The sequence below is a fragment of the Callionymus lyra genome, chromosome 2 (genome assembly GCF_982586985.1).
Source record: "Callionymus lyra chromosome 2, fCalLyr1.hap1.1, whole genome shotgun sequence".
Classification (NCBI taxonomy): domain Eukaryota; kingdom Metazoa; phylum Chordata; class Actinopteri; order Syngnathiformes; family Callionymidae; genus Callionymus; species Callionymus lyra.
Window position 1 is genome coordinate 18647526 of NC_141819.1, and position 11856 is coordinate 18659381.

Below are 11856 nucleotides of genomic sequence, written 5' to 3' on the forward strand. Positions count from 1 at the left end.
ACAAAAAATATTTTAGGCCTAGAATGCTTTTTTTAGTTTTGTTCAATCCTCTTGAAAAATAAAACTTAATTTAAAAAAACAAAAAATAATGTTTAATGCATGAGATACAAGACGTTTAAGACTTTGATACTGAACATCCTTTTCTCAGGAATTACTGCAAATGTAATCTTTGATCTCATAACCGTTCAGATAAACATCATAAATATCTTTCTCTGGAAATTGATTCCAGGCTTCTTATGGTGGTTGAATTATTTCCAAACAAACACACACACACACACACACACACACGCCTCCACAGTAGCTTGGAGGGTGTGGGTATATATACATGTGTGTTCTCACTCTAAGCTGAGCTCACTCAGTCAGGTCTTGTTTTTCGCCTTCATTGAAATAACACTTGCTGGTTCCTGGCCAGGATGTGGCTCTCCTCGCTGACCTGCTTTGTGCTTTTGTACGCAGTGAGTAGAACGATGACCCTGCGTTGACCTTGACATCGGGTTTACGAGATCATCGATTAAAGCAAAACTAGCTCGGCTCAATATTTGTAATCTTTGTCAGGAGGTACGTTTCATGACGATTTAAATGACGAAAAATCAGGGTTTTGGATCCACTTTTTGACAACGTCACTCCAAGACCTGGACGTTCCATATGAAAAACCTTCGCAAAAGTTATGAGGGGAAAAATGGCGACGAAGAAAAATGGAACTCGCAAAGACAAGAGCAAGAAATGGATAAATAATGATACGAAACAAAAGACACACACAGTTTGTCTTACAGGAAATCTTAATAAATGAGTGTCATAATGAACACGGTCAATGCCACATTAAAGTTGGTCAAGCTTCATTTTTGAAAGTCGTCAGATAAATTCTTTGGCCTCAAAGCAAGAAATAAAAACTGAAAAACAAGGTATTTATTAGTAATTATTAGCATGTATGCTTTTAATACATAAAAGATCATGAGTAGTAATGGAATTTTAAATGTTTAATATGAGTAACAGCATACATGAATGCTTATTTTGAAACCCTAATTCTGTAGTTGTATCTTAATTTATTTCCTTTAAATCTTCTTTTGACCATTTCTTTGTGATATTTTTTCCATCATTTTTTTATTTAGAAGAAAAGCAATTATTGACTTAACGCTCATTTGGGATATCAATCATAATCATTTTTGGGCAAAGATGTTAACTTTTTCAAAACATCGAAACTAATCAATGAGTCAAAGTTATGAAAATATTACTATATTAAAATTATCTTATAAAACCGCACATTCACTCTTTGACTAGGCCTGTCTGGAAAAGTCCAACTAAAATAAACATGAACTCAATGTAATAAGCTCAATTACACATAATTCAATATTCTTTATGTTCAACTATAATTGTTTTACGCTTAATCAAAATGAAAATCCAATTCTGATGTCTCTTATAAGACACTTTCTCACATCTTGCTGTGGTGTAATGCAAAGATCAGTTTTAGGCCCATTTTTTTTCCCATTTTCTGAAGTAATCATCTTGTGTGCGACAACCTGATCAGATTTCAATGTTACAAACAGAATGTATTCACCCCACCCTGGAGGTCAAGATGCTGTTTTCAACGATCAAGACGAAGATCAAAAAGTGCTTTATTTTCCTTCTCAACCAAACCAGCCTTGGTGAACTTTAAGTAAAACATTCAACTCAAAATCCCGCAAAATTAAAACTCATGCCCACGGAACCTGACCTCCACATACCCTCATTTATCTTCCGCCCTGGCTATCGAACTCTTGTCTAAGACTTGTTTAACAGATAACGTCACAAATGTTCTATGACCATACATTTTGAGAATCCATTCAAAGTCTAACTTTTTCTTATTCATTCTAAAGAAAATCATGATTTTAATTTTCATTTCATTTTGCATTTATTTAAAGTGAAAGAACTCTGTGACTGTCTGAAACTGTGCTTTATTTATACGTATTATAGTATAGTATTATGTATTAACTATTTTAATCATAAATAGGGTTGCAATATATACAATCAATCCTTTTTTTTTAGTTTGTCAGCATATAGAAGTTATTTATTAATGTCACACTTAACTTTCATTTATGCAAAATAATGTGATCACAAAAAAAGGAGCAGGTCTGTAATGGAAACAAAATATATACAAATATATTCTCAAAACTATTTATAAGGAAGTCTCGATAGAAGGCTCCTGGTTAAATAAAAGGACGCCATCTAGTGGTTGGTGAAGGTGGGCACGCTTCCTGATAAAAGCACAACATAACATTCAGGTTGAAACGTTGTTCTTTCATTTCACTATTTACGATTCCTCCTGCACTTCTCTTCTACCACAGGTCCAGGTGAGTTTTGCCGATGCCATCGGTAACTCGTCACTCAATCTGTCAAGAAGGAAAAGGGATTGGATCATTCCCCCACAAGTCTTGAAGGAGAACAAAGATTACAGTAATCTGAAATTCCTGGCCAAGGTAATTGTTTTTTTTATATATAATAATTTGTTCGTACAGGCTCATTTTCTGTGGTTTTATTTTTCACTGCCAAATATAACCTTTTAATTTAATTTCTCGTTATAGTTTAAAGTATGGCAGATTTGTCTGGTTATGCTCGAGGTTTCTGCATTCTAAAAACTGTGATTCACTCATTGTTGATTCACTGATTATATGACACTTTAAATAGAATGGTATAAAAAAGAGATAAGACTGTCGATAAAGTCCATGCGCCTTTCATTTGCCACACAAACCTACATTAAAAGTAAAAGTCCACCTTATTTCCTTTAGTTTTAAAAGTCTCTGCACCTCAGTGGAGATGTGACGTAGTTTGTGGAGGCACAGTATTGCGTGCCTCAAGCTTTGCCTTTTTACTGCGGTTGTATTTTCCGATCAGCGAAACTAAATAAGACCCTTACAAACATTAAACTTTAATAGTTAAAGACATCAGCCAGACTGTGGAAAATCAAGGCAAATAAACTTATATGTGAGCATTATATTGGCGACATTCAGAAATACGGCAACCGGCGCGGGTCAATTACATGTGTCAACGCAGTTTGTGCATTGAGAGGTGAAGCTCTGCCTCACCCGACTACCCTGACTGCACGTTCCTGATTAATTTAAGATAGATCGAGATCATTTTGGATTTAAAAGCAATATTAAATAGAAATGTCGATGACAAATGTTATAATTTAGAGACTAAATCGGGATCACAAACTTTAATTTCCAGTTTTGTAAACACAACAGAAGTCGTGGCTTCACAGAATAAAAGAATGAAAAAGGTTATCATTCTACGGCACCTAGTAGAGTGAATATAAAAGATGGTTATTTATGAGTATAATTGACCATAGTGTTGTGTTTTAATTCAATGAAAAATAACATTAGGATCCACTTTAACATTGTTTGACAAACACTACAAAAAGAAGAAGAATAGGAAGAAGAAATATACACCTGTTCTTTCTTATGATTGGTTCACTGTCTACGTTAGTGTCACTTTATTGATGCCAAACTCTAGTTAACATTCCTCTTGGATTTCATTGAGATTTGTTGTGGCAGAATAACAGCCTGAAAGAAAAAAAAACAGTGGGGCAGGGAAGTGTAATATCTTTGCCGCAAGAGGGCGCAACCGGGCTATTTTTTCAGCTTCCGGTTGAATAGGACCCGCCTCACGAGAAGCTACGAGAATGTTCGGAGATCAACATTAATAAAGTGATTTTTTTGGATGCAAACATGGGAGATAATACCTGTCAAATCCTTCAATAACACGTGGAAAAGTAGCAGTCAACCCTACAGAGTTTTTAGTTGAGAAGAATTTGGGTGTGTCCTTTAAGAGACACACCTGGGTCACTGTCAGGAACTGACAATGGGACACATTTTTACACCAGCAGCACTGAGAACGAAATCATTTCGTCACAGAACAGTCACACATCAAAGAGTGCACGAGCAGCCTTTCAGGTGTTTCTCAGGTGACTCCCTCTGACACTCCTGCCCCCCCGGGCTCCATAGGAGCAGGACAGACTGGTTGCAAAATGGTAGAACGGTGCAGACAATGTCAAGATGGCTTTGTATAATCCGTCCAATACGTTAAGATAGTCTTCGCAGACCAGTTTATGTTAAAAAAAATTTCAAGTTTCCTTGTGTTGTTGGCAGCTTGATTTTCTGGAACTCCTGTTGTGTTATCAGTTTTATCTTGTCCTTTTAAGTATATACTTTATTGAATATTGTTTTGATTGTTTAAGCGCTTTGTGACCCTGGTCTGGAAAAGCGCTCTACAAATTCTACAAATAAAAATGACTTACTTACTTACTTACTTACTTAATTCGACCACTAACTATCATTTCAGAAGGCGCTTTTAGAAACTAAAAAAAGGAGGGCCGTTGTTCCATATAAATAATGTTTAAACCCAAACATGTTCACAAATCGGCACAATGTCTCTAAAAGCTAATAGACCATGCCATGTTTATTTTTCTATGTTATCGTCAAATCCGTGAATATAATTCTGACATTTAACGGGTCTACGGCACGAAAGAAGAGATCCCTGATATAAAGTATTTAGGCCGAAAATATACTTCGTCATAAAAGACAAATTGTCATCTCTGTTTCAGATTCGATGGGATCAAGATGTGAACCATCATGTCATGTACTCCCTGGAAGGTGTCGGCGCCAACAAGGAACCACTCAATGTGTTCTATGTGGATCCTCAAAATGGAAACATCCACTTGAGCAAACAACTTGACAGAGAGCTCATCGCTACATACTATGTACGTTAAAAAAAACAGTATCACAACAACGGGAAGAAAGTCCTCGTGATATTTATTTTGGGGTTTTTCCATTTTCCTTTAGCTTGAAGGCGTCGCCACCTTTCAAGATGGCTCACAGGCGGAGAGAAAAATTGAGATCATAGTAAAAGTAGAGGATGAAAACGACAACAGTCCCGTGTTCATGGCTAACAAGCCGGTGTCTGTAGAGGAACTCAGCGATAAAGGTCAGCGCCTCCCCGCCATTCACCACATTTCGTGTATCGTAATGTTGTGAATGCCTCATTCTATTATCCTTCTTGTTGAATTAATTGCTCGACACTCTCTTAACACAACAACAAACCTCTACCTGTTGGCGGAAAGTGTGTAGAACGTGCTGTACAACTACTTGTAAAAAGCGGAGAACTCTCAGTCTTTGATTTATGGATGATATATGGCTCCAGGCACATTCGTTATGAAAGTAAGCGCGACTGATGCAGACGAGCCAGGGAATCCCAACTCTCAGATCGTCTACAGCATCGTGGAAGAAGTTCCCCCCGAAGGCATGTTCTACATCACGAATGATGGGAAGATTCACGTCAACAAGCCTACGCTGGACAGAGAGGTACCAAAGTAAAGTGTGTCAACACAACTGCTGCCTTCACATGGCCTTTTTGTTATTCCAGAAAACGGATCGGTACATTCTGATCATAAAAGGTCAGGATCTGAACGGCGCACCAGGCGGGAACACTGGGACGGGAACCGTCACCATCGATGTGCTCGATGTCAACGACAACCCTCCTACTATAGAAAAGGCACAAGTGAGTTAATACTGTACAAACATGTTCATTAAAACTAAACACAAACCTTAACCATTTTGCTCTGGTTTCATGATGATTCTGGGCCGCAGTATGAAGTGAACGTTGAGGAGAACTCACAGGAACTAGAGGTGTTGAGAATCAAAGCGGACGACCTGGACCTCAGAAACACTGAGAACTGGGAAGCCGTGTATGAAATTGTGGGAGACAACGGGGCAGAATATTTCAGCATCAACACAGACCCTGAGACCAACGAGGGAGTCCTGAGGCTGGAAAAGGTAGTTTGAATTGAACGTCTCTTCGTTTTCATGTACTGACGAGACAGATCATACATTTATATACAACAGTTGGATGAACCGATGGATAGACAAATTGTTTATGGATCGATAAATCTACTTATATTCAAGTGCATGGATGGACAAATAGATCAATAGGCAAATGGATGAGGGACGGATACATTTATGGATAGACAAAGAAAAAATGGATGGATGGATGAATGAATGGATGTATCGTTGAGTAGACACATGGGGGATGGATGAATGGATGATAGACAAAAAGTTACAGATGAGTCAATGGATAAATTAACAAATAGACAAATGAATGTTTAATGATTAATTGAAAGAAAGATAAATGGATGATGGGAGGATGGGAGGATGAATTGATGGATAGACAAATGGATGATAGGAGGATGAATTGATGGATAGACAAATAGATGATAGGAGGATGAATTGATGGATAGACAAATGGATGATAGGAGGATGAATTGATGGATAGACGCATGAAAGATAAATGGATGAATTGATGGATAGACAAATGAAAGATGAATGGATGAATGATGGATAGACAAACTGATGATGGGAGGATGAATTGATGGATGGAAAAAACGGATGATGGGAGGATGAATTGATGGATGGACAAACGGATGATGGGAGGATAAATTGATGGATAGACAAATGAAAGATAAATGGATGAATCGATGGATAGACGAATTAATGATGAATAAGTTCGTTGATGTTAGTCTCACCAAGTGCTTTTCTCTGGTCGCCTCCTGGTCCATTGAGACTTGACTCTAGTCACGGAGTCTCTCTGATACGAATCATAATTAAACAATATATATAATATGAACCAACAAAATAACAAGTGAGAACATGTTTGTTTCTTAATGTCCGTGTGCAGCCCTTGGATTATGAGACCATAAAGCAGCTCGAACTGAAATTGACCGTCAAAAACAAGGCTCCAGGAACCAATTCGGAACCGGAATCCTGTACAGTCCTGGTCAATGTGATGAACCAAGAAGAAGGACCATATTTTGAGCCAGAAGTCAAAGCTATTCCCATCAGAGAGGGAGAACCCAGCATCCAAGACGTGATCACCCGCTACACTGCCTTCGACTCTGACACCAGAAAACCAGCGGAGAACGTCAGGTTAGACAAACCCAATCATCTCCCTTCTCTACGCATGACTAACTAAGCTTTTCTTGAAGATATTTTAAAGGTTCTGATCCCGATAACTGGCTGTCCGTCGATCCGACAACAGCCGAGATTAGACTGAACAAGTTGCCAGACAGAGAATCGCCGTTCTTGAAAAATGGAACCTACTACGCCAAAGTTCTCTGCATCACAGCAGGTAGGTTTGTTAGTAAGTCATGTTGGGGCAAGAAAAGATCGCAGTAAACGAGCAGCCTCTGCCACCTTGTTTATTGGGGCCATTCCAACATGTTTTTTTTTAAAGTTCCACATACTGTACTGAACTGAACACCTAAAATGTTTTGGTGTACCGATAATTCCTCGGACAGAAATCCATGATAGAAACCTGTAAGCGCTCATACAGGAAAGGAGATAAAGTGAAAGGGTTTTTTTTTTCCTGCTCGGTGCCATGTCGGAATGTTTACCAACGTCGCCCGGGTGACCAGGAATTCTACCTTCAGAAAGCATCTAGGAAAGTTCTCACGCGATACTGATCGCATAACATTTGTGTCGATGTAACATTTTTCACCTGACATTTACTATACAATACAGCCAGTTAATATCTTTTTAGGATCATATTCTCTCTTATGATTTGGTTGAAAATGTCACAATCAAAATGTGATGACAAAATAAACAAATAATTACACAAAATAATTAAAAATGTATATTTCAAGTTAGTAGTGTGTTTTCTCTGTCTGCATATGATTAACCAATAGCTAAAGAACTAAACTAGCTAAAGAATGACAACAAATAACTTTGTGCTGGTATTTTCCCCTTAAGCAGATACTTCTTTGTGTGTTGTTGAACTGCCGTGTTTCCACTTTTGGGAACCTAAAAACAGATACACTGTTGTGTTCATTTCCAGCGTGTTTACAATTACTCGTAGAACTTGTTTGCCAAGACGGCCACAGGAAGTTTATCTATCTAGCTACAAACGTCGGTTGTGTTGGCAGATGAAGCAGGCCGACTTGTTTTGGAAACACCACAACCATAATCCTAAGTAGCATTATACTGTCATCTAAGAGCCCCGTAATTAACAACTTTTTGTTTTGTCTTTAAAGTACTATTAATGCTATTGAAATGGCTGTATTAGACAAAGGATCAAATCCAAACTTCTACTAAACATATCCTTCCGGCTAGAGGAGCCTGCTGAATCCACTCAACAAGCTTTAACTTGAAATATGTTCTTTGTATTCCGATAGACGTACCATCTAAAACAGCTACTGGCACGCTGGCCATCCAGGTGGAAGACTTCAACGATAACTGTCCTATCCTCACCAGTGAGACCCACACTATGTGCACAAGCAAACAGGCCGTTTTCATCCAAGCCAGTGATGAAGATTTGTACCCTAATGGACCTCCATTCCAGTTTGCCATCGTCCCGGAGGGCACTCGGGGGAAGTGGGAGGTTGAGTATATGAATGGTGAGATAAACTTGACATTCAACCTACACATTCTGTCAGGTAGTGGTTTTGTGAATGTTTTGTACCTTTTTATTTCCCAGACACAACCGTAATCCTCAGGGCCCTCGAGTCCACCTGGCCAGGGTTGTACGAAGTGGAGTTTTTAATCCGGGATGAGCAAGGAAAGGCGTGTCCAGAACCGCAGATTGCGAAAGTCATAGTGTGTACATGTGAGGATGGAGTCAAGTGTGGGAAGATAGGAGGGAACGGTCAACCCAGTACAGACTTTAAGCTTGGACCTGCATGCATCGGACCGATTATCCTTGGACTCGTGGCATTTCTGCGTACGTGGTGCAGGACAAAAACATCTATATTTGAAGTTGAATTTTGATGAGTAAAGTATACTTTACGTGGATGAGTTAATGCTAAGCTAACTTATTTGTAAGAATATATTTGACACATAAAATAAGTGAATAAATGTAGGTTATAATTTAATTTCTACACCAATACATTAAAACATTTCCGTAATCATTTGTTTTTTCTACTGCACAGTCCTTCCATTGGTTCTCCTCTTCTGCCAATGTGGCAAAACGATGATGATGAGTGAGATGCCTTTTGAAGAAAATTCACACTTTGTACAGTACAACTCAGAGAGTCCACAAGAATACACTGTAAGTAAAACATAAAAAAACAAGTCAATTTAATACCTTTTGCTTGCGTTCTTCATTAAAGAATACTTTCAATAGTCCTGCCAAATGACTTTGATTGGATAACATCAGGATGTTAACCAATCATACGTCAACCATTAATTCATTCATCTGTGGTAAAGTCAAAGGTCTGTATTTTGATTTCAAAGGTGAGGGGCCATTTAAAGTAGGTGGGCCAAAAACAACAGAACCTGCATCTCAGCAGAGTGATTACAGGGCGGGATTTAAATAAGGAAACTATGAGAGAGTTCTATAGTGATTTTGAGATACCTTTTCTTGACCTGTGTTTATTTTATTTTGCAGGGGGTGCCACTTATTTACGAGTCAACGAAAATGGGTGGAAAACTTGGTGCAGGTTTAGAGAACGCTCTTTTAGGCACAGCCCAGTATGGAGAGCAAGGACTGTACAAAAGCCATTATCAGGGCTATCTTAGTAGGGAAACCACTGAAGTACTGGGTTCAAAGAAAACAAACCTCAACACACAGTTTTACAGTAAAAACAAGACAATAAACAGTCAAGACGTGAGAGGAAGTATCTTGGATGACATGGCACTTCCTTATCATATCCTCGGACAGTACTTCAGTCAGGTGAGACAGATTCTAAACATCATCCCTTGAAAACTTATTGACCTGCGTGTCTTTGTTTGTCCAACAGAAACACAACAGTGTACTACACAATATGGCCTATATGGACGGCGCTCATGAATATAACTTCGAGGGGCTGGGATCTCCAGCTGGCTCTCTCGGCTGCTGCAGTCTTTTGGAGTCCGATAATGACCTGAGCTTCCTTGATGACCTCAGTGAGAAGTTCCGAACACTTGCTGATGTGTGTGGCGGTTTAACCGAACCAGTCGAAACACAAACGAGTCCTGTCGTCAGTCAACTCCCTGGTGCTCACGAAATGAAGTCCATACCGTCAACTGACCAGCATCTTCCAAGAACACCCAGTACGACTGTGTCCCGTACAGTGGATTCTGTGGTCAAACAGACCTCCAGGAGTTCTCAGGTAGTTCATGAAAGCTCTGCTACAGCAAGTGGGTGGAAAGCTGAAGGGAATTCAGCGGCATTTCAAGGCCAACGGTTTCTTCTGCAGCAGCAGCCTGTTTATTTTGCCACCCCCCCTGTGATGCAAGCGGTGCAGTACGTGGTCCAACCCAAACTCCAGACCAACATGGTCCTCACTGACGCACCTGCAGCTCATCTTCAGAGCGTGGTTCTGGTAAATGGAGCTCGGACCAATGACGCCTTGATGTCTGTCGGTACAGCCAATACCACTGGAATGTTCCTGGTCGAAGGGGGGCGTCCGGGAAATGGTTTTGACCTGATCCAATCTAAAAAGCTACCACGTGCCCAGACCTTGAGGGCGATGGAGGGCAAGGCTGCGGCAAAGTCACAGAAAGTTATTAGAAGTCAATCGAGTTGTTCAACTGGAGGTGGTTTGGTGGCTTTGAGAAGGGGATCTACACACTGATAGAAACAGAGTACGCACCAAGATTCTACATCCCAGAGACTCAGTCAGAGCAACAGCAGCTCCTCAAAAGATAGTAGAGGACCTGCAACAATCCGCACCAAAAACAGGAAGGTGGTGAAGAAAGAGTCCAAATGAGTTCAAATACTCTGGATTGTTAAATTACTTTGTTTTCATGCTTGTGATCCAAAAGGCATCTTGAGAGGGGAATCCAGACTTTTAGATTAAAAGTTTCACAAATCATTGCTCATTTAACTGGACTTAACTGTGATTGTTTATTAAACATTTTTTATACAAGTTAAATTAAAGATTCTTATTTGATTGATTTATTATACTCAACTATGTTCGTAACATGACAAATGTAAGGTTTTTTTCCAACAGGTGCTGTTCATATGGTAACTAGGGTGTGTCTGTTGAAAGCGGCCCTTTGTAAACATTACCCGACGCATCAAAACTGCCGTCTCAGCTTTTTTGTGTGTGCAAATGTTTAGCCAGATCAAAAAAAAAAAAAAAAGGTTCTTGTGGAACCTGTTTTCCTAGGAGCTTACCGAACCTAATAACTCCACCCAAGGTAGCAAAGTAACAGGCTAAGTTTATTTTTCTCTCAGAAGTCACTTATTGGAACAAATCCTGGATACTAAAATGTAAAAACTTTGACACTAAAAATGTTTTGTTTTTGTTTTTTTAAGAAACAACTTTCTGCAGTCAAACAGATCAGATGCTTGTCTGGTTGTTGTTTGTTGTTTTTGACAGACTGGGACTGAAACATCTGTGAGACACCTGTGATGGGAACTCGATGGTGAGTCACGCAGACACGCCTGATCAGGACAGGATTACGACGAACCACACCCTGTCTGTTTATGGCAAACACTCACAGTGCACTGACCCTGAGAAAATATCTGCCTGTATCTCATCGTCACCACCTTAAACATTTGTGAGAAAAGTACAATTTTCTGGTGCTTCCTGAAAGCCACTCAAAGGTTAAAACTAGTTAAAACTAGTTATTTAATTAATTATTCAGTCACCAAGGCTACCATTTAATGTGCAGTATTTGCTAAAAGGTTTTCCAGCTGGTTCAGTCATGTTTTAACAAAAAAACAAATTATGTTGAGTGATGACAGATAAATGGTCTTAAGAACTGAGCTCTCTCATGAACAAATAACATTTCCAAGAAACCAAGAAGCAACTTTTAGTTGTTGTTGTTTTTTTTGGCAACATTTTTGGATCTGGAGAAACTTGTATTTAGAAAATAAAATACAGTCATAAGAACAAACATAATGGGACAT

At 39.1% G+C, this 11856-nt stretch overlaps 1 protein-coding gene across 3 annotated transcripts; it reads left to right on the forward strand.

The window, feature by feature from the left end:
• Nucleotides 1-334: 334 nt before the first annotated feature.
• On the forward strand, nt 335-10878 carry LOC148085774 (desmoglein-2.1-like). 3 transcript variants are annotated; one of them, XM_087783843.1, is made up of 14 exons: nt 335-455; nt 2322-2453; nt 4577-4732; nt 4815-4956; nt 5173-5333; nt 5395-5529; nt 5619-5804; nt 6703-6950; nt 7010-7152; nt 8195-8416; nt 8497-8739; nt 8948-9066; nt 9406-9690; nt 9758-10878. In XM_087783843.1, exons 1-14 carry the CDS (start codon nt 414-416, stop codon nt 10571-10573), a joined length of 3030 nt encoding a protein of 1009 aa, XP_087639969.1. In that variant the 5' UTR covers nt 335-413; the 3' UTR covers nt 10574-10878. The 3 variants fall into 3 exon arrangements, with proteins under 3 accessions (XP_087639969.1, XP_087639972.1, XP_087639970.1); XM_087783846.1 differs by having other exon boundaries at nt 354-448; XM_087783844.1 differs by having other exon boundaries at nt 360-902.
• Nucleotides 10879-11856: the final 978 nt, after the last annotated feature.